A 23,182-nucleotide genomic window follows, 5' to 3' on the forward strand; every position below is an offset into this window, starting at 1 on the left:
AAGGATATCCCCCTAAGCTGGTAGATGAGGCATTCAATCTGTACCTCCATGGGCATACCTCTAATTCCATTGTAACCAAATCCAGAACTGAGAGCACACCTCAGCCACTCAAGTTTACAATACAATACCACGCCCAACATATCTCAGTCCCAGCCAAATGTATAGGCTGCATCAGAGGGTAATAACAAGCGTTAAATGCATGATTAGTTCTATTCCATGGTGACTGAATTTCAGAGATTATTTTGATAAGTTTCAGTGAAGATGAGAAGATATGTCTCCATTGTCGTTCTTGGTGAGGTAACTGCTCATCCTAATAATTGTATATTCCCACTATAAGTCTTGAAGATATTAATCAGAGAGCTACAATCATATAGGAGCAGTCAGCAATATCAATGAACACAAATATGCACCACTTTATCAGAGCTTGGCCGCTTGTACGCAAATATGTACTTAACGCGCAATTACCAGTTAAAACAACGCAGTGCCAAATTATAAAAAGTGCTCTGGTCAGGAAAGGGGTAAAACCTTTCCGGGGCTGAAGTGGTTAATGAGACATCAAGGGTCTTTTAAACCCCTGATTTCTCACATGCTCTCCACTAAAGCTAACAAAGCACAAATCATGCTCCATTTGCTTCTTCCCCAGCCACAGCGGGTTGAGAAAGTGAAAGCAAAACCCAGAAGATAAAGAGGAGCTCCATGCTCCTTCAGAAAAAAAATAAAAGCTAGCAGCTAAAAATACTGTAGCTGCTGACTTTTAATATTAAAACACTTACCTGTTCTGGAATCCAGCGGTGTCTTTACCCCATCCGATATTTCAATTAACTCTCAAGTGCTGCCGCCGCCATTTTTTGTACGGGAAACCAGCGGTGGGGAAGGAGGAGGGGGGCCAAATTTCCAGGTGACTTCGCTGTGGAGAAGTCACACTGAAGTGGCAGTGGGTACCTGTCAAAACCAGGTACCCGCCCCCCCCCCCAAAAGGTGCTAAATGTAACACATAGCTTCTTGGTAGGGGATATTACCGAACTGACTTTCACTAGTTTGCCTAGTTTCCCAGAGCTCCATTCTTACAGCAGGGATGTGAAGGATTTGCTTTCCCTTGCAAAGCATCCATCACATCCCTTAGTAAAAACACCATACACAGTACACAAAAGCACTGGCTAAGCACACATTTAACACTTTGATCACCCTAGATGTTTAACCACAACCAGTGTCATTAGTATAGTGACAGTGCATATTTTTAGCACTGATCATTGGTTCTCTCAAGTGTCAAAAGTTTAATTTAGTGTCAGATTGTCTGCCGCAATATCATAATCCTATAAGTTGCTGATCGCTGCTATTACTGGAAAAAAAAAATAATAATACAATATATATCCCATAGTTTGTAGATGCTATATCTTTTGCGCAAAACAATCAATATACGTTTATTGGGATATTTTTGTATCAAAAACATGTAGCAGAATACATATTGGCCTAAATATTTGAACAAACAACTTCTTTTTTATTAGATATCTTTTATAGCAGAAAGTAAAAAATATATATTTTTTTCAAAATCGGAAAAAAAAAAAACGCAGCGGTGATCATATAGCACTAAAATAAAGCTCTATTTGTGGGGAAAAAATATGACGTATGTTTTATTTGGGTACAGCATTGCATGACCGTGCAATTGTCACTTAAATAATGCAGTACCGTAAAGCAAAAAATGGCCTGGTCGTGAAAGGGGGTAAATCTTCCAGGGGTCAAATGGTTAAACTTGGAAATTACCAGGATGGGGTGCAGAGGTCTAGGACCTCAGCTGCACATGATGGCCATGTGAAAATAAGCTGGGCCCCCCCTACAAGTTGAAGCGCTGCAAGAAAGGGGTGATTAGTGGAGAGTTAAAGAGGTTGTAAACATCTCTGAGGAAGTACAGTACCTACAATAAGGCTTACCTATAGGTACTGTAAATATCTCCTAAACGTGTGCCGTCTAGGAGATATTTACTAATGTCATTGGCGCATGTGCTGTGAAGAAATGCCCCCCCCCCCATGCTGTTTCTTCACAAGCAAGTGCCATGACTGCCGGCTTGGGAATGACGTCACGCGGCTCTGGCCAGTCACACAGCCAGAGTCTGCGGCCTCGGAAGGAAAAGGAGCAAATATGGATGCGGCCTCCAGCAGAGACTGCATGGGCTTCCTTTGCAGGTAAGAGTCATATATGCATACTAGCACATTAGGCATTTACTTTGCAGGAGCAAAGGAAGGAAGTAAAACCCATCAGGGTTTACTTCCTCTGTAAGTTCCACTTGAACCACTTCCGTCATTATGTCGGTATTTTGAAGGAGGATATCGTTGTTATGGCATCAGCTAGCTGCCATAACCCCGTTATCCTCTTCTTCAGTGAGCAGTCTGGTTTAAGATATATGTGGTCTCTGTGGTGAATTCGCCACAAGATCACTTTTAATGGCGGCAGGAGAGGGCCTCCCCCCCCCCCCTGCCACTATCCGGTGCTCTCCGTCGCTTACCGGATCCTCCCTGTGGCCTGTGGCCTGACATGGAGACAAGTGAGGGGAAGATGGCACCTACCCGTCTCCATATCATTGCAGGGCGGGAGCGACGCCAAAATGTCACTTCAAAAAATGTATCACAGAAACTAAGAAAAATGCTTTTTTTTTCAACATTTTCGGTCTTCGCTGAAAATTGGTCTGGGCAGGAAGGGGTTTTAAGTGCCCAGTAGGCAAGTGGTTAAGTGGTTTAAGCTCCATCTTGAGTACCGTGTGACAGCTGTTGATGAAGGTGGGTACTCTTTTTTTGCCCTAACAGTGGAATTGGTAGTGTCTGCAGTACTATTGTTCTCAGTAATTGAGTCAAGGTCATCACAATGGTATAGTACAGAATACGTAGTATATAGCAGAGTGTATTTTCTGTAATTGTCTCCCTGTAGTGTAGATAGGAATTGCATGCTAAGAAATGTTTATTTACCATGTGTAGAACTACATGTGACGGCAGCTGCTACTTCCTGCGGACACGCCCCACCCAGCCAGATGTTTTTTTCACACATAAGTATATGTTCTTCATCGCCACGGCAACGTACATCATTCCAGATAGCTGGAATCCTTCCAGACATTGGTATCTTCTTCGCTTCTCCTTTATTGCTGTAAAGACAGACATTTATTTTATTAGCATGTCATTCACACATTTTCATGCAAAAGACTTAATACAGAAACAACAATTTCACTAAAACTATATACTGGGCTAATTCAAGAAGCACTTTTAAATGACTATATCCAGTGTTCAATACTCCATAGAAACCATTCAGTTGCTAAACATTTTAATTGGTAAGACTGTGGAGTATTATTTGAAAGCCGAACTCTGGCCAAAAACATTTTTTGGTGATTTGCAATGTAAAAACAAATGAACACCAATGAAGTGTGTGCAATGTGTAGCCATTGCTGTGTTACGTAAAACTCGTACTTTTTCCCCTCATACAGTACAGTCAGCACCGAACGTCGGGTGCTGCAACTTACAGATCCGGCTTAAAGTGGAGTTCCAGCCGTAATTATAATTTTTTTCTTTAAAAGACACCCCCCCATGTTCTTATTACTAACTTTTAGAAATGTCGCTGTAGTATTGCAGTATTTTTTGCTGAACCACTTCCCGCCCAGCCTATAGCAAAATGACGGCCGGGCGGTGGTTCCGTTATCCTATGACTGTAAGTCATAAGGCGTCTTTCTAGAAAACGAGCCGGCGCGAGCCCCTGGGGGCATGCATCGTGGCAATCAGTGGTGCGGTGTGTTAGTCTGACACACCGCAACGCTGATCTTGGTAAAGAGCCTCTGATGGAGGATTTTTACCACGTGATCAGTGGTGTCCAATCACAGCCGATTACAGTGTAAACTGGAAGAGCCGTGTATCGGCTTTTCCTTCTAATGCATCTGACAGATGATCAGCTACTCTCCTGATGGGGGGGTCTGCGCTGATTAATTATCACTGCAGCCCCCCCCCCCCCCAGGATGCCCACAGAGGCCCACCAGTACCACCAGAGATGTCCACCACTGATGACCACCAGTTATGTCACCCATGGCCACCAGGGATGCCAATCTGTACCCACAAATGATGCCAATCTGTGCCCATCAGTAATGCCTGCCAGTGCCTCCTTATCAGTGATGCCCATAAGTGCCATCAATCAGTATCCATCAGTGCCACCCATCAGTGTCCATCAGTGCCACCTATCAGTGCCCATCCATGCCCATTAGTGCCACCTAGCAGTGCCCATCAGTGCCGCCCATAAGTGCCACCCATAAGTGCCACCCATAAGTACCCATCAGTGCACCCTTTCAGTGCCTATCAGTGTTGCCTACCAGTGCCCATCAGTGCCACCTATGATTGCCAACAGTGCTGCCTATCAATGTCCATCAGTGCTGCATATCAGTGCCCCCTATCAGTGCCCATCAGTGCTGCATAATAGTGCCAATCATCAGTGTCCATCAGTGCCACTTCATCAGTGCCACCTCACTGGTGCCACCTCATCAGTGCCCATCGGTGCTACCTTATCAGTGCCCGTCAGTGCAGCCTCATAATCAGTGCCCATCAGTGAAGGAGAAAATGTACTTATTTACAAAATTTTATAACAGAAATGAAGAAAAACATTTTTTTTAATACATTTTAAGTGTTTTTTTTTTATGTTTATGAAAAAATAAAAATCCCAGAGGTGATCAAATACCACTAAAAGAAAGCTCTATTTGTGGGAACAAAATGATAAAAAATTGTGTTTGGGTAAAGTGTAGCATGACCACGCAATTGTCATTTAAAAAGCGACAGCCCTGAAAGCTGAAAATTTGCTTGGGCAGGAAGGGGGGAAGTGCCTGGTATTGAAGTGGTGAAACGAACCTTTAGACCTCTTTTGCACTGGGGCACTTTTCAGGCATTTTAGCGCCAATAATAGCACCTGTAGAGCACCTGAAAAGCGCCGCTCAAGCCACCCGAGTGTGAAAGCCTGAGTATGTTCACACTGGGGCGGTGCGCTTGCAGGACAGCAAAAAGAATCCTACAAGCAGCATCTTTGGGGAAGTGCGGGAGCGATATATACAAAGCTCTCAAAACGCCCTGCCCAACATGGGCGCTATTAACCATTTCTTTGGCCACTAGCGATGTTTAAAAAACGCCCGCTAGTGGCTAGTGGTTTTACCGCTAACTCCCGCACCGCCCCAGTGTGAAAGAGCTCTTACATTCGATTGTCAGCATGTTCCCATCTTAACTGTGGGCATGTTAAGCCCACTAGTGTATTTTTCTGGGATAAGGCGCTGCTGGTTACATAGCGTGCACCTCCTGATCTCACACATTTGCTCGTAAAACACAAGGTGTGGCGCACAATTGTGTCACTGGTTGGCAACAAGAATCTGTTTGCCCTTTTTAAAAATGGGGCTAAGCACCACCTTGCATTGCATCATTTTCTGTCATTCACACACAATGCTAACAGGCTGCAATGCCCACAGATGCGAAGCTAACAGGCGGCGATGCCCAGGAGCCGCCTGTTACCACTGCCTTATTTCCTAATAGGAAATTACGCAATGCAAGGCGGTGTTAAGCACCATTTTTAAAAATAACACACATTTCCTAGGAGCCAAGGTGCCACAGGATATGACGTACCTTGCCGTGGTGCCCTCAACAGGAAGGAAAAAAGACTACACCGTGGAAACAAGGTACACAAAGCTAAAAAAAAAAAAAAAAATGACCTTGATGTATTGAAGAGAATGATGCAAAGATGCAAATGTGGGTGGAACTCTCTTTAAGTACACATACCATAGGAGGTTGTCTGCTCTGCACCATGTCTAGAACACATCTAGCATACTTTTCATTGGATATAAGGCATTCTGTGATTAGAGCAGGGGAGATCGAGACCTAATCAGTCATTCGCATCTCCTCCAATCACAAAATGCCTTGCATTCATTGAAAAGAATGCAGATGTTTTCAGAACGTACTCATGCTACAAGTGTAAATTTCAGTGCTGGACGTTCGCCACTGATTGTACTATATGGGGGGGGGGGGGCGGGTTAAAGGTTAAAACTACTAAATTAAGGCTTATTAGGAAAATACTAACTGCATTTGTTTATTACTATGCATAAATTATGATTGTGGGAACACTGATAAAAGTCAATTATCTTATTGGCAGATATGTCCATAAGGACCAAGTTGGATTTATACCTGGAAGGCAAGGGCCAGATTTAACCCGAAGGGCCATAGACATAATTTCTGTTCTTCAATCCAACTGGGAAGGGGGACACAAACAAGAAGGTATGCTTTTGTCCCTGGACCTACAAAAGGCCTTCGACTCCATCGAATGGCCGTATATTTTTACGCCCATGGAGCATTGGGGATTTGGAAACAGATTTCTGGGTACACTTCATTCCCTATACTCAAATCCGTCTGTGTCTATTCGCTTATTAGGCCACTACTCCCAACCACTCACCATAGCTCGAGGCACCAGACAGGGGTGCCCTTTATCCCCTTTAATCTTTGCCTTAGCTATCGAGACTATGGCCATAGCCATCCGCACCAATTCTGACATCCAGGATCCATCTCGTGTGGTATCCAAACTCATAAATGTGGTCTATTCGCAGATGACCTACTCCTTTTCCTCACCTCTCCCATCACCTCACTGCCTAATCTTTGTAAAACCCTGAATGATTTCTCCAAGGCCTCAGGCCTTAAGGTTAATTTCGCCAAATCCCACGCCCTTAATATTTCACTTCCCATACCTACGGTTGCTAGCCTTCAGAGCAATTTTGAATTTGCATGGAGGGACACATCCTTAGAATACCTAGGGAATCAAACTCACTCCTAAAATCGAACAGTTATACTCGGCCAACTTTCCTCCCACCTACAAGAGGTTAGCAACGGACTTACAAAATTGGGCAAAGCATGATCTCTCTTGGTTGGGTAGGATTCACTCCCTCAAAATGACTCTCCTTGCCAGGCTACTTTATTTATTCAGAGCGATACCGATAAACATAAGGACTGATCACCTCAAATCCTTTCAGAGGAAGGTGACTCAATTCATATAGGGGGAAAAGGGTCACAGGTTACCCTGTAACACACTCTTTAGATTACAAAAGAAAGGTGGGTTAGGAGTTCTGAGACTGCTTTGGTATTTCCAAGCGGCCAGACTCGCTCAATTGTCCACTGTATACTCCAAGCTTGAAAAACTGGAGTGGTTGCAAATAGAGAGACAGGCTGCCCCTACATACACCTAAGCCCTTGTAAACACGGTCGGAGATTCTGACAACCAAATCCGTCGGATTTTGTCCATCGGATCTTGTCCGAAACTGTTGCATACACACGGTCGGACAAAGTTGTCGAAGAATCCGATCTTTCAGAACGTGATGACGTAATTTCGTTACGATGGGACTACGTTCAGGCTAGTAGCCAATAGCTTTGATGTAGGAATTTGATCTGAGCATGCGTGGCACTTTGTCCGATCGGAATTCTCTACACATGATCGGAGTATGTCCTATCGGACCAGTTTGTCAGAAAATATTTCCAGCAAGTTGGAAAATTTGGTCCGACGGATATTCAGACGGAAACAGTCTGATGCATACCACACACAGTCGGATTATCCGACAACACGGTCCGATAGGACACATTCCGATGGATTCTCCGACCGTGTTTACAAGGGCTTAGACTTCCTGCTCTGGATCCCCGCCAAGGAGAGGCCCCCCATTCTCTCACCCACCCTATCACAATCCCTCTCCCTCTGGGATAGGCTTAAAACCAACACATCCTTAGTGTCTGACTCTCATCCGCTTGCCCATATTTTTAACAATCGCGACTTCCCGCCAGGGAGGGACATTAAATCATTCAAGTGGTGGTTGGATAAAGGGCTGTACCAAATAGGTCCTTTCTTCACGCCCTCTGGCCTTATCACCCTAAAATTTTGCAAAAAGAAACTAGAGATCCCAAATACGGAACTGTTTAGATTCTCTCAGATTCAACATTGCCTTCATGGGATCTGGAAGGAGAAACCGGGCCCTCCGCGCTTCACCGATTATGAGGTGTGGTGCGGACAGGCCACAGACCAAATAGGGAGAATCTCAGTTATATACCAGGCACTTGCCCAGAATGACAGTAAAACGCCCTTCATGTTGGCCTGGGAAAAGGATCTCCTCATTCAATGGGAACCGGAGTCCTGGTTTTTCTCCTACTCCAGAGTCTATAAAGGGATTAGGAATGTCTCTTTGATTGAGGCTAACATTAAAGTGGTGACTAGGTGGTACTTGACCCTGGTTAAATTAGCTTGCATGTTTCCTTCGGCCAATCCCCTCTGTTTTAGAGGGTGTGACATGGCAGGTACTATGGTCCACACTTGGTGGGAATGTATTAAACTCAGACCCTTCTGGCGGAAGATGTTTAATTTAATCTATCAGGTAACGAGTATTCAGATCCCTAGAACCCCGGCCGTGGCTCTCCTGAATGGCCCCATCCCACAAGCTGGCAAATTTACTAACATATTGATTCACTTTATGTTGCTGGGAGCCAAGGTAACCATAGCTAAAGCATGGAAACAGCCCAGAGTCCCCCTACGTGCAGCCAAACGTAAGATGACTAGTATTTTATTATACTACATAGACAAATTTGAATCAATATGGGAGCCTTGGGCCCAGCATGAAGGCATTTCCCTCATCACTGGTATTTCGCCCAAATGAGCTTGTTGGGCACTCGGTGCCCAGGTTCGGTCCTGTCGACTGGCTCTTTCTTATTCTTACCCTTCCCTTCACTTCCTCCTCCCTGTATGCCGAACACCTCTCACAGCTAGGTCTACCACGCAGACATCATTGTCTCTAGCCCATCTGGTGTTCCTCAGTCCCCTCGTGTTTCCCTTATCTGCTCTTTTCCTATCTACTGTGTCTCTTCACCCTTCTTATCCCTTTTCTTTGGACTTTGTCAGCATATTAGTTTCTTGGCCTCCTAATTCAACCAGAGGAAAATGGTAGTTTTTCCGCTAGATGGTTCAGTTGATTTCATGGCCTTTCCTCGGAAGCACTCACCTCAGTTACACACGCCCTCAGCACCCTGGGGTTACTCTGGGTTTATTTTGGGGGCGGGGGGATTTGGGGGACCTGGGAAGAGCTAGCCTTGCACAGCAAGTTCCCGTAAGGGGTGCTGGGCTGGTTCCCTGGGGCCTCCGGGCCTCCTCGTTTCTTTGACGCTCGAGAATCCTGTAGCCATCCAACATTTTGTTTTTCTGTTTTTTTCTCTTCTTGGATGGTCTTAGGCCCCCAGAGGACCAGGGTATGTTTTATTTTCAAAGCGTTTATAGCATACAGAAGGCCGATCAGTCTTTGATGTTTCTTTTGAGTTCATGTATGTACTTATTGTATGTATGTATACTTTTGAAAATTGAATAAATACTTTGAAATTCAAATAAAAGTCAATTATCATAAGTAAAGGGTGGGCTTAAAGGAAAAAAGTCATGCATTTAGCGGCTTACAAGTTAGCAGCCAAAAGTACACTTTAGATCATCTGTTTTGCATTTGGCTTAAAAAAAAACACTTGTTCTTTTAGTCCACTCCTGTTTTAATATTTTTACTTGAACAAGCGTGAGATTTCACTAAGTGAAATGAAGTGCAAAGATATGTCCATATATGTAAACATATGTCCTAGTTCACACGGGAGTCATACTGTGCACATGGATTTTACTGCTACTAATTGGCTAATAAACAGCAACCATTCGGTAACTGTGCAATGTACAACTGGAAAGCACATGGATCTTTTCTACATTTTTTTAAAATGAAACATGTGTAATGTCTTTCAGTACAAATCTACCACATGGGCGCAGTACCACGTGAAGAGCCACTTGTTTATCTTTTTAGGCTGTAATGGAGCTGATGGCAGGAAGCCTATATAAGTTAAAGGAGATGTGGTGGCTGTAAAAACTCACCCGCACAGCCCAGTTTGACAAGTACACCAGGATGGGTGCACCGGTCCATACATACTTGTCAAACTTGTCAAACTTTCAGATAGCATATGAAGTGAGCTATCAGATTCTGTTGTTTTCTGTTTATAGCTCATTGAAATTTCCCTTCAAACAAGGGAAGTAGAAAAATCTCCCCAAAGTAAGGGGACATACACTTTTAAGCCTCGTACACACGATTGGATTTTCAGCAGACAAAACCTCAGACTTTTGTCCGAAGGGTGTTAGCCAGGAACTTGTCTTGCATACAAACAGCAAGGAATTGTCAGCCACCAAACACGAACGTAGTGACATACTAGATGTACTACGAGCAGATAAAGAGGAAGTTCAATTGTCATGCGCCACCCTTTTGGCTCCTTCTGCTAATTTCGTGTTAGTAGATGTTTGGTGAGTGTTGATTCGCACTTTTCATTTTGCGCTTTTTATTTTGCGCTTTTTAGTTCGTTTCTGAACGCCCGTTCATCAACCAGCCATGTTGCGGAATCGGAGGAGAAAACATGTTATTTATTAATGGCCTTGGAGTTATTGCTTTGACCCAAGTCCAGTCCAGGAAAAGGAGGAGGAGGAGTTCTTGGACCAAAAATTGGTTGCTTTATTAAACGTGACCAATTATGTCATATGCCTTTGCTGCGGGAGCTCCAGGAGAATAATCTGGATGATTTTTGGAATTATCTCCAGATGACGGACCCCTGCTTTCACCAACTCTTGGCATTGTTGACCCCCTATATTAAGAAGCAGAACACATGCATGAGGCTTTTATTTTATTTTTTGGTTGAATAATGATTTGATTTGGTATATTTTTTATATTTTTGGATGCATAGAATGCACTTTTTGGTTAAGTTCCATTGGCAGATAGCATGTCTGATTTTCTTTGTTTTCTTTTTTAAAGCACAATAAAAAATGATGTAGAATAATACTTGGCTACGTGTTTTAATTCAAATGACAGTTTGGGAGTAGGCAGTTACATAATAATATTATTCTTAATATCACTAGAAAAAAAAGCCTTTTTAAATACCTTTGGCATAACTCCATCAGTATCACCAGCAAACCAGCTTCATTATTAACCCATTAAAGAAGAAGAGAATGTGCTCTGCATTTCGAGATAATTAATTAATTTGCCACGTCACGAATGTGAAGTCTCCATTACGAACGCTAGTTTTATAAGACCAGCCGCTTTTGGCGCGTCCTTGCTTCCAAGTATACGTATTTCTATTGAACTTTTGTCCTTGTGCACACATGTTTGGAAAATCTGACAACAGACTATTGTCCGCAGAAAATTTATAAACCTGACATTCAACATTTGTCCACGGAAAGTTCGCCAACAATTGTCTGATGGAGTGTACGAGGCTTAAGGCTAACCATAGATAAAGTTGTTTCTGTGGTTGCAGTAAAGAAATGTGTTCAACTCCCCCATCAATACAGAAAGTGTTGATAATGCAATCCCTCTCACGGAGCCAAAGTATTCTCCCATCGCGCGGGGGGGGGGGGGGGAGGGGGATGAAGCCATTCCTGTTCGGGAAGACAGTGATTATTGCTAGTGGCTATAGCACCCACTAGCATCTAAAATTGTACACAAGGCGATCAATCGATCCACTTAGGTACATTCAGCCTGCCTAAAAATGGTTTGAATCTCGGCCAGTTCAGTAGGATTCAATCTGTCTATGGCCAGCTTTAGACAATTGCCACCAAAACAGGGGTCCCTTTTTTTCTCTCACCATTCATGCCAGGGACAATAGTGCTTTTGTATTTCCTATCACATCCTAGACAATGGTCACCAGGACAAACCGAGATAGCGAATGTTCCCAGAAGGGACACAGACAGCAACTAACGCTAGACAGAAACTTGTAGCCTTGTTCACACAGGCTCCTACTTGCGATTGTAAAAGGTCTCATGCACACAGGTGCTGTCAGGTGTTTGACATACATTGCCACTGTATTTCCACACCTATTGGAAGAAACCTCATAAATTGCCTGTTCTATTTTTTCATGAATGAGAAATGTATTTTTAGATATTGTTGGTCTCTTAGTACTTTGATGGGCATAGCGAGACAGATGAGAATCATGTGCGACTATACTGAGGCTTTTGCACACATCGGAAGTGAGCATATCTATATTGACAAGCATATTGAATGAAGCCATAGCATCATGTGTATGGGAGCCTGGGGGTGAGAAATCTGTGGCCTAGTCTTCTTAAAAGTTTTCCATGTCTACCTTTTGTAATAGATGATCTAACTCAGGTACAAAGGGTGGAAGTGGAAAAGAAGCCTAGCACTTTTGGGCTCTGGACAGAGATGGCTTGTAAGGCTGTTGATCTAGAAATTCAGACATAGTTGTAAAGAAATCTGCCTTGGTCAAATAGGCAACGCTGGTTGTGTGCCTGAGCTATAATCAAATGCAAAGACTGGTGTTAAAATAGGGTTCTGCTTCAGTGCAATGCCATTCAGAACAGTTTGAGTGCTTTGCAGCCCATTGATGCAGCAAATGTATGCCTGAGCTTTTGCTACAGTTCCCTTGCACCTGGTTTCTGCCATTGCTATCAGTGAGGGTATTTCCTTGTGGGGTACTCATGAAGCAGGGTGCAGAAGTGGAGTAAGCACTTTTGGCCATACTTCTTCTGTGTATCACAGGCAAGCACTCAGTTTTGCACTCCTGTGACCTGTATTCACTCAGCTGGACCAGACACTGGAGAGATCCTGACTTTAATGTCAGGATCTACCCAGATGCCTGACAGGCAGCTTGCTCAGTGTGCCACTGAGAGCCTAAGCCAGCCACACCCTCCCCCAGTGCCCAGTAAATGCTGGAGGTGCAGAGCTGTGAGCCAGTGACTGACAGTGACCAGCTCTCTGCATTAATGAAGACTGAGAACTGAGTGATCAATGGTCTTTGATCGCTCAGTTCTCGGTCTTAAAAACGATGGGGTATAGATGCAGCATCATGGCTGCATCCACCTAGGTCAGTATGTGTGTTTGTTATTTTGAAAACATTATTTTCTTTTAAGTTTCATACTTGGTATGAGGATACATTAAAGGACTGATAACAGAATGACCTGTCTTACCTTTCCACATCGCTGATCCCCATATGGGTCCAGGCTTCAGGGTCTGGGAGCCATAGGAATGGACCACATTCCTTTACTTCCTGCAGCTAACTTCACACATTGTTCTCAGTTCCAAGGTGAGTGCCCAAGCAGAACCTAGTACTTGAAAACCATTACAGTCTGCCCCTACAGCGTGGGGTCAAGGTACAGTTCCCAAGGTATTACCGAGGTTGTACCAATCTGGGTGCACTGCTTCTATTGTTAATGCAGAAAGCAGTGATGAGCTTATTGTGTTGATTGAATAATTTAAAGTAATTATGAACTAGTTAAGCATTGGAGCTTCTCCATAAGGAACAAGAGGTCAACCATCTACAAGATACAAGGTCTCATGGGGTGGGGCAGAATTACAGAGGTATGCCCAAGGGGGCATGTTCAAATGCTTTGCCAGCATTTGATCACCTGAAGGGAGCAGCCTATAACTAAGGGTCTATCTTGACTGTGTCTTGTACTATACAAGATAAGAGTTTTTCAATTTATTACGGGTGATCAGAAACAGACAGGAAATGGTTGGGTAATTTGTAGAAGCCTTTAAAGAAACTCTGTGCTGAGAGAAAGTTAGGGGCTGCCATTTCTGACTAGTTAATGAAAATGCTACTTGCCTGGCTGTCTCCAACCTCAGTATTTCAGAGTCCATAACTAAAAATATGCACACAGCAAGTTAAAGTAGCAATAAACCATTAAAGTAAAACTTCCCTTGAGTTCCACCAAAATAGTAGTAAATAATAAAAAATAATAATATATATATATATATATTTTGTATATACTATAAAGTATATGCCTCTCCACTTTTCAATTACTTTCTTTAGACCTTCCTGTGTTCCTCCATCAATCTTCCCTGAACTTAATCCTTGGAGTCCATCCAGTGCACAGATGTATCCAGCCATCACATGGGCAATAGGGGCCATGTGTGCTGTTACAAGATACAAGATACAAGACGATGGCCGGCGCATGTGCAATACTGGCCACTGGCCTTCCTATGCTCTGGCGCTGTCCGGCTGATGCATGTGCATAACTACACTTAGACATCTAAATGCAGTACTGTGCATGAAACAGCCAAACATAGTGCCAGCGACCTATACCATATATGTTCCAGCCAGACTCTGCACCAGCAGCTTGTACTGTACACTCACTAAACATCAGTGGCCCCTGTTGCACCAGCTAATAATAGTGGCAATGGCCTGCCCTGCAAATGCGCAAAGCCAATAGAAGCACCAGCGGCCCCTACTTTATGTGCATCCCAGGAGCAAAGAACCAAGATAGGGGTGTGTGTACAATCTCGGCCACTTTGCGGTGGCACCAGGGAGACATTACAAGATATCACCCTACAGGCAAAAACTACACAGAGGGAACATTCACAGGCTGTTTATTCTGCAGACTGCACAAACAAATGAACAGGAAGCAATGGCAACATCAGGTATGCAGCTACATTTATTATTTTATTTTTTTTAGGGAGGGATTATTATCATTTTAGGTAAGAGTAAAGTCAAAACTCCCAATTTTCCTATTTGTTATGGTATTGCAGCCTTTGGTTCAGCAGAACAGCCAGGCAATCAGCACTTTCAACAGGAGAGGTCAGCAATGGCAGCCTACATATTTTCACAGCACAGCAGGTCCCCTTTAGGATAGTCACTATTGCATACAAAATGTATAGAAACACTTACCCATGTTCAAGCTGCCGGCATATGACAGAGGCATCATTATCATCCCACTGGCTGCTGCATATGGTTCCCCAGGCACCATTCACATAGACTTCCACTACGTTTCCCTCTGACTCGCTTTTCTGGTTCCCTCGTAGACGCACTGACCCTGTTAATTGTTAAAAATGCGTTTAGATGATGAAGTATGGCTAAATAAATGGCATCCCACTGAGTTTAGAAATGTATGTATTCCCCTGATGCTGACAATCTGCTTGAGGGTAAAGGATCTATTCACATCACAGTAACCTTAGGGCACAACCATAAATTGTAAGGTCATCAGAAATTTTTGAGAAGGAATGTTTTCTTAATGTAAGGATGAAATAGATTACACTGAGCACATACTATATCTAGGTCTGATATCATTAAACACAAAGGCTTTGTTATCATTGCAAAATATGTTTTTCTCTTTATCATACTGTACAAAAAGTTATAGCTGAAGTTTAGGCTTTGTGAATAAGCAGGGGAGGCCTTTTAGCCACGAGTAGTTTTTAAAGTCGTAGTTTTAAATGACTTTTTTCCTTTAGAAATGTCATTTTGTGCAGGGACTATTGTAAACACGGGAAACATGCACCACTTTATAGGCATACTATAGACACCCCCTGGGTGCCAAATTTAAAGGAATATTTCACTTTTATTGTTTCACTTTAAGCATTATTAAAATCACTGCTCCCAAAAAAACGGCCAGTTTTAAAACTTTTTTGTGCATTGATACATGTCCCCTGGGGGTAGGACCGGGGTACCCAAACACTTTTTATGACAATACCATGCATATAAGCCTTTAAAATTAGCACTTTTGATTTCTCCCATAGACTTTTAAAAGGTGTTCTGCGGCTTTCCAATTTGCCACGAACACCCCAAATTGTTCGCTATTCGGCGAACAGGCGAACACCTGATGTTCAACTTGAACTTAAGTTCGAGTCGAACATCGAGCTCATCCCTACTCTTCACTAGTAATAAGTAAATGGGTTCACAAATCAGGCAAATTACATATTCTTTTATTTGTTTGCAAATATGCATAAAGGTTTTTTAAATGTACAGAATTCTACAAAGTTCATTGAGAGTATTCACGAATGATCACTTAAAGCTGAGTTCCAGCCACATAATTTTATTTTATTTTTTTCTGGCATTCAATCATAAAGCATTAATAACCAAAATAAAGTTTATATTTGTTTTCTATTGGATTCTTTTTATGAAGAAAATCCTCTTCTGGCCATTGTCATGATGATTGTGGGCATGTGAAGCCCAATTGCAACCTCTTCCTGTATTTGCGACGGATGCACCTCTCTATCTCGTGCATGCGCGATGCTCCACTGGCCGTAGCGCCGATTGTTTAGAGAGTTGCCATAACAATAGGCAGCGACGGAGGAAGGTCCCGCCCCATTGTTATGGCAACATAGATGTGATCCGCTTTAAATCGCATGATTTCCTGTCGGGAAATAACGTGATTTTTGCTCACAGTACTGCCCACTGACTCCTGATAAATGATGACTCACATTTCTCAAGAGCACAGGCGGGAGAGGAAGTGATGCGGCGCTCTGTGGATGCTCCGTGGACCCGGAAGGGGCAGATTAGGAGCCACTACATAGCAACAAGGCATTTCTGGTGAGTTAAAAAAAAATTCCCCCCAAGTGTTTATTAATATTATAAAAGGACTGTAAATAGTTCAAAATGTTTTTTTAGGGTGGAACTCCGCTTTAAGCTGGCCATTTACTGCTCACATTTCGTCTCTTAGCGCCACCCAGGGCCAAAATTCATGCCCTGGATGACGCTGTCGTACTATTTGGGCTCGTCAAACGCCAATAGAAAAATCAAGGAGCCAGGTGTAAAACTGTCGGCTGAACAGTTATTGTATCCTATAAAAAACAGTCAGGCCGCGTACACACGGGCGGACTGTTCGCCCAACTTTGTCCGCTGAACAGTGTTTGGGCGGACAGTCCGCTCGTGTGTGGGCTTTCAGCGGACAGTTTCAGCGGACAGTTGGACGGACAAGGTTTTTCGGAAATTCCGAAAAACTGTCCGCTGAAACCTTGTTTGAGCGAACAGTCCGCCCGTGTGTAGGCTTGTTCGTCAAACAAAGTTGCGCGCATGCTCAGAAAGGATTTTCACGCCGAAAGCTATAATGCAGTGTATAGGACGTCGTATTTTTCGTCCCGTCGTACGTGCCGTTCACGTCATCGCGCACGGTTTCAGCAAACTGTTCGTCCGTCGTGTGTGGCCATGTCCGTCCATGCTAAGTTTGAGCGGACTGTTTGCCGAAACTGTTGAACGGACAAAGTTGGGCGAACAGTCCGCGCGTGTGTACGCGGCCTCAGATGTTCAGGTATCTAGACAGCTGCAGGTACTGTTGTTGTCTGAATACAATAGCTGGCTAGAGAAATCTATTAGATCTTATTTGTTCAGCCAACAGGCTGAACAAGAGAAATCTATGCATATAATGTATAACTAGCCTTAGTAAAATATACAGTACATTCACTTGACCTTCTAGATTCCTGGAGGGCATTATTCTTTACAAGTGAGACAGATCTGCACATACAATTAAATAAAAATAATTAAGGCAAATCAAAAATCTGCATTTTTATTTTATTTTATCATCATTACTCTTTACATCTCTTTGTCAGATAGGATTAACTTATGATAAGCACACAGAAGTAACTTTGTTTTAAACATGATCAGTATTACTTTAAATGTGTCTTTCTTTGCCTCCATCAGTAATCAGCCTAATAAAACAATGCATTACCTCGCACAAAACGATGCTTATAAATATTCATGTGTTGACTGTTTAAAAATTTTTAATCCATTCCTTGAACAAAGGAGTAACAACACGTTCAAATAAATCCTCCACTACAGATTGCCTTAGGTGGCTTCAAATGTATTAATAGCTTTAATAATCAAGTTTTACAGTTATTTGAACACAACAGCTGTTTATCAGGAAATTGCATATTTTTGGATCAATAATAAGTCAGAAAATTGCCTGCAGAAAACTGGCAGCACTTCACATATTTTTGTTGTTAGAAGGAAATGACCAAAGTTCTGAAACTGACAGAAAAACAAATCATTTGAAGTGTAGTACAGTTTATTGATTAAGTCATCTTTTATATCAAGCCATTGTAGAGAGCAGAAAGCCTTTCTATATCAATAGGACCATAAAAAATACATTAATGTTACAGATTAATGTACCTCTATGTGGGTTTTTATATTTTTATCCCCTGCAACTTTTAGTTCTCACTTGTTGTTTTGTAAAGTTCATTGGAAGTGCATTTATATCATTCGGTGGTAAGTTTTATTTTTTTATTTTTCTGGTTTATTCATTTTTGCAGCAAACTCTACTGATATAGATGACCTAGATGGCATCATTCAATTAACAGAGCAGTAAGTTTGGGAATATCCCATCCTATTGAAAGTATGTGACTAGTAATAGCTTTTGCAATTTAAAAGGATTTTCAACTTTCACAAAGTGAGAGACTCTCCCGCTTGTGCCCCTATGAGGGTCGGCCGAATGCTGCACTGCTTGGGTTCCATCTGTTCTTAGTCATTTAAGTGGCAGCAGCTTTCAATGAGCTTCCGAGGACAGAACTACTTTGTGCCAAAAAAATGAAAGCCTCGGAGCCCTTGTTGAAATGACTTAGGAAAGCAGATTGAAGAAGTCTAGGTTTAAGGTGAAACTGCAGCACCACTTTAATATTGCATCAAAAATGTGTCTGAAAAGAAAAGTGTCTTTCTTGCCTGAAACAAGTCAGACTAATAATTTTCCTAAAATGTGCAATAAAAATGTTAGCTAGAGTTTTATTTCATGCACGAGGCTATAAAAACATAATAAACCTTTAATTCACAGTAAAAGCAGCAAGGTATATTACTATTCATGGTGCAGCCTGCTAGAGTACTATAATAGTAATAATAACACAAATCATAGAAGTTTGATATTGTTAGTTAAACCCTACTAACTACTTCACTTTAAAAGAGTGCGGCTTTGCATGAGTCACTATAATAGGGTTGGCGCCTAAAGAGGCAGTAAACCACAGTTAAAGAAAAAAAAACCCTGCAAAGCAATGTCATAATGTGCCAGTATGCATCACATACTAGCACATTATGAAAGACTTACCTTAAAGTGTTTGTTACCCTAAAAAAAAATGGATCCTTCTCCCTTAAAGCATGAATAACAGCATAGTGCTTGTGCTATGTAATCTGACCCGCTGTATCGTCTAAAAAACCTGTCTGATCCTGCTCCCCCCCTGTAAACTGACTACGGTTTATCATGGCTGCTGAGCCCTCACACTGTGGTCAGTTTATCTGCCTCCATCCTCCGCAGCTATCTGCAGCTCTCCTGTGTCTCCCTCTGTCCTGCTCCCCCCTCTCTTCCCTGCCTGTCAGCTCTCACTAGCACCGATCTGCTCCCCACCCTGTGGCTAAAAAATTATGTATCTTTGTTAAATAACAACCTGTGTCCTAGTATCTGTGCTTTATAAAAAAAAGCAGATTTCTACCTGATTTTACAGTGCCTCCCAGGCGCTCACGTGACTCCCTGCTCTCTCCTCCTCTCCTCCCCAGCTGGCATCAGCTGGAGTTCTCTGCCCTGCCCTCTAGATGTGCAAAGCTGGTAGAGACATCCCAAAAAGACTTGCAGCTGTAATTCCAGGTGATTCTACAAAGTATTGACTTGGGGGGCTGAATACAAATCTACGCCCCAATTTTCTGATATTTATTTATTTAAAAAAAATTGAAAAACATTTATCATTTTCCTTCAACTTCACAATTATGTGCCACTTTGTGTTGGTCTATCACATAAAATCCCAATAAAATACATTTACCTTTTTGTTTGTAACATGACAAAATGTAGAAAATTTCAAAGGGTATGAATACTTTTTAAAGGCACTGTATATATCAAGAAACATAGACCAGGATACGGTGTAAGGTAGAAGGTGAAATGGTTGTAAAAGAAGGTGGGCATGACGGAGGGCTTGTGCAACCTGGCTCACCTCCACCTCATCTGGACCTTTCTGTCCACTTAGCAAAAGCTCAAAGTGTGACCACTTGTCCTTCCATAGATTGAGTTTGAAGAGATTGAAAGGATGCAGTAGTAGTGAAATAAATCCAGGAAGACCAAATAGATCTAAATTTCTCCTCTTTATTTTGAGAAGGGGGTTAGATCTTCTAAGTCCATAATTTCTTGAACTTGTATAAATGCTCTAGCAACATTAAGAAGATGTTTGTTAAGGCGAGCCATACATAATACATTTTTTTTCCTTCAACCAGTGGGTTGAAGGAAAAAAAAAATGAGCCGCTTTCCCCATCCACACATTTAATGTGGATGGGGGAATCCTTTCTACTGAGCTACTGTGTTTTGCAAGCGAGGAGCCTTCCCCATCTGCAGAATACAATGATCATTGTTGCCAGCCATAGCCATAGATTGTTTGGGAAAAATCAGACAGGCTAGTTGTACACAAGTCAATCAATAGAAAACCAGCAGATCAGTGCCTGCCTGTCAGAATACAATAGAATAATAGGAGAAATCCTCGCATCACACATTGCTTTTTTTTTTTCATTCAGCCAGCAGGTATAATAATCTCACCATGTATACTGAGCATAACTTAACCAACCAAAATGGTGGTAGATTGGTAAGGCTATTAGTTTGTTCTATTAACTATTCCAAATTGCTACAACAGTAAAACTATATACATTATATAATTATCTCATTGTATGTTGTTTCCTTTTTTTCCAAGAAAATCAAGCAAATTAAATTTGAAGATTTACAAGTAAGTCCCAGTTTGTATTCTATTTTTACCTGACATATACATAAAGTATAGGCAATATCGCAGATGTTACCTGCCAACTGCATCCACGTCCTTGAACAGCTGCAATATAGTATCAGTACATTTTATACATAATTCATAGCTTCGGACTACCTAATATACTCACTTGGAGTAAATCATGAGCAGCTTTGCCACACTAGCTGGTTTTTAGTCATTTGTTACTGATTAACTGCACCTCTAAAATATGAATAAATACATATAAGATGTTGTTTTGGTGCTTTTGCATATTATAGTTTCTTGGGTAATTTTATTGGGCTTATTTTTCCAGTTTTGGAAGGAGATGGGCCACTTTTCTATCTGGAGACCCTAACCAAGAGGGCCATACCAAGTTTTACAAAACACTGTCCAACCAGATTTTAATGTTGCTTAGCCAACCAACCCATATTACTGGACCTCTCTGTGTTTTAACTGGCTTTATAAAGTTGAAAACACCATATTTGTTTTCTATATTACTGTTTTCATTGTGTTTTTTTTTGTGCAGTGTTAACTTTTACACATGTAGCCAGGTGCTGGCTACCATAGTATAATCCAGAGGACATTACTTCCATTAGGGTATAAAAGAAGTGCTCTGAACAAGCCTGCTCTTTTCTCTCCAGGATATATCTGTGGGCATTTGAGCTGCTGCTAGGCTGCAATGTTTGTGGCCATGAAGGAGCCTGGGAGTCATTGATGTCCTCATCCGTGAGTGATCTCACCACTGAGCAGCATCATAGGACCTTTAGCCCTGTGGCGGGCGACCGAGGGACCGTGCCAAGGGTTTCCACGCTGACCGCTGAATCTACATCCACACCACAGTCACCCTTACCTTGGATAGGGTAAAGACTCTGTATCACTGCCTGTGTGTGCAGACTGGGCTAATTAATGCCCAAGGCCCCTTCTTGTCAGCAACACATGGACACTGCATGCAGACATCATAATTAAGATTTCAGAAGAATTTGCCCCTTTTATCATACCCACTATTTACCTGCTGACTGATTTCCCTTCCCTACATTCTGAGTTCCATTGTGCCAGTGAAGACTGTGTTCAGGCCTGACACTTGGACTACCATTATCCCATCAGCTGAAGGGCATGAGCTGGCTCAAATACTGCCTAAATCTCCCCATAGGAGTAGAGTTCCCTGCAGGTCAGTTCTTTTCTCTAGTCATAACCTCATTATAATTGGTTAAAGTTGTTTGGGCCTATTCAATTATTCAGTGTTTACTATTCTTTCTATACTATTCATATTTAACTGCTACCATTCGTTAGTGTTTGCTTGTTATCCTGTGCATACCTGATTGCCGACTCTTCTCGACCAGCTTTGGGTGCTGTACGAGGGTTTGGCCGTCTTACACTTTATTACACTCACTTTATTACACTCACTGTTGGTCTTTGCCAATACAAAAAGTCACACTGTATCTGTGGTTCACTTAAAAGGGCGTGCATTATGTCCAAACTGTATGACCAGCTTTAAAGTGGTTGTTAACCCTTTACAATAACTTTATGCTGCAGGTAAGCCTATAATAAGGCTTACCTGTAGCTACCCTGTATATCTCCTAAACCTGCACGGTTTAGGGGATATCCCCTGTCCTCTGCATGTGCCAATGTCACCGACACATGCGTGCTGGGACAAACTGAAGCAATGGCATGTATGTATGTGACGTTACCAGCGGCTCCCGTGCATGAGGTCGTCGTGGCTCCGGCCAATCACAGTGCTAAAGCCGCGATACCCAGAAGTAACCCCCGGGAGAGATGTCGCTGGCCAGAGGGGGAGACGAGGATTGCTGTGGGAGCTTTGATCTAAAGTAAGTAATTCATAATGAGCTAGTATGCTATGCCTTTGTTTTGCAGGGTTGTTTTTTGTTTTTTTTTACCAGGGTTTACAACCACTTTAAGCTGGGTATACGCTAGCAGATTTTTTAACAAAAATGTTTTATTTGTTTTGATTACTGTTTTTCCAATCATGAGCGTGGTGAAATCAGTGTTTATTTTCAACCATAGTGACAAGAAAATTGGAAGGAGTAGGTTGTAATTTTTTATCAAAATGAACGTTTTTTTACAGTGTATGTGATTTTAATTTGGGAAAATATATTTATTCCGAAAAATCGAATGTAAAAGGCAAACTAAATTACGAATGACATTTATCAAGCCATCAATTTCTGTACAAATATTTGTTCAAACTTTCTGAAAATCTACTAGTGTGTACCCAGATTTAGTCTCTTAAGCTGCAGCCATGGGAGCAGCTGTGCACAATAACACTTTTACACACATAGTCACTTTTGTATGTCACTTGTGCTGCCCTGTCCCTGTGGGAAGTTCACAGGGTCAGGGCAGCACAAGAGGACAAGCAATATGCAGCGGCCCTTATAAAGGTAGGGCTACACATAAAATTGGTCTGTATACAGGGCTTTTTTTCTCAAATAGGTGCTGGAACTCAACCACGACCCCCAAAAACCCTTCCCCCCCACACACACCCTCCAAATCACATCAAATAGTGGGTGTGGTCATATTTCACAAACAGTAGAAGGGTCTTAAAGGGGCATTAAATAACAGGATTGCATTAGTGCAGAGTTCATGGGGTTTACACACAGAATGCAGAGCTGTCACTTGTAAACACAGAAACCAGACTTCTGTGTTTGCAAGTGATAGTGGTGAGCAGGCACC

At 42.3% G+C, this 23,182-nt stretch overlaps 1 protein-coding gene across 1 annotated transcript in view; it reads right to left on the reverse strand.

Annotated features, from left to right (window-relative positions):
- PRSS12 (serine protease 12) overlaps nt 1–23,182 on the reverse strand; it is a 272,750-nt gene that overhangs the window by 206,151 nt on the left and 43,417 nt on the right. Inside the window, exons 2-3 of the mRNA XM_077476813.1 lie at nt 14,700–14,844; nt 2,958–3,130 (exon numbers count right to left, since the gene is read on the reverse strand). Coding sequence (XP_077332939.1) covers nt 2,958–3,130; nt 14,700–14,844 — 318 coding nt within the window. The remainder of the gene's footprint in view (nt 1–2,957; nt 3,131–14,699; nt 14,845–23,182) is intronic.

This window comes from Lithobates pipiens, unplaced genomic scaffold, assembly GCF_037356315.1.
Source record: "Lithobates pipiens isolate NorthernLeopardFrog02 unplaced genomic scaffold, aLitPip1_a1.2 Scaffold_13, whole genome shotgun sequence".
NCBI classification, from domain to species: Eukaryota; Metazoa; Chordata; class Amphibia; order Anura; family Ranidae; genus Lithobates; species Lithobates pipiens.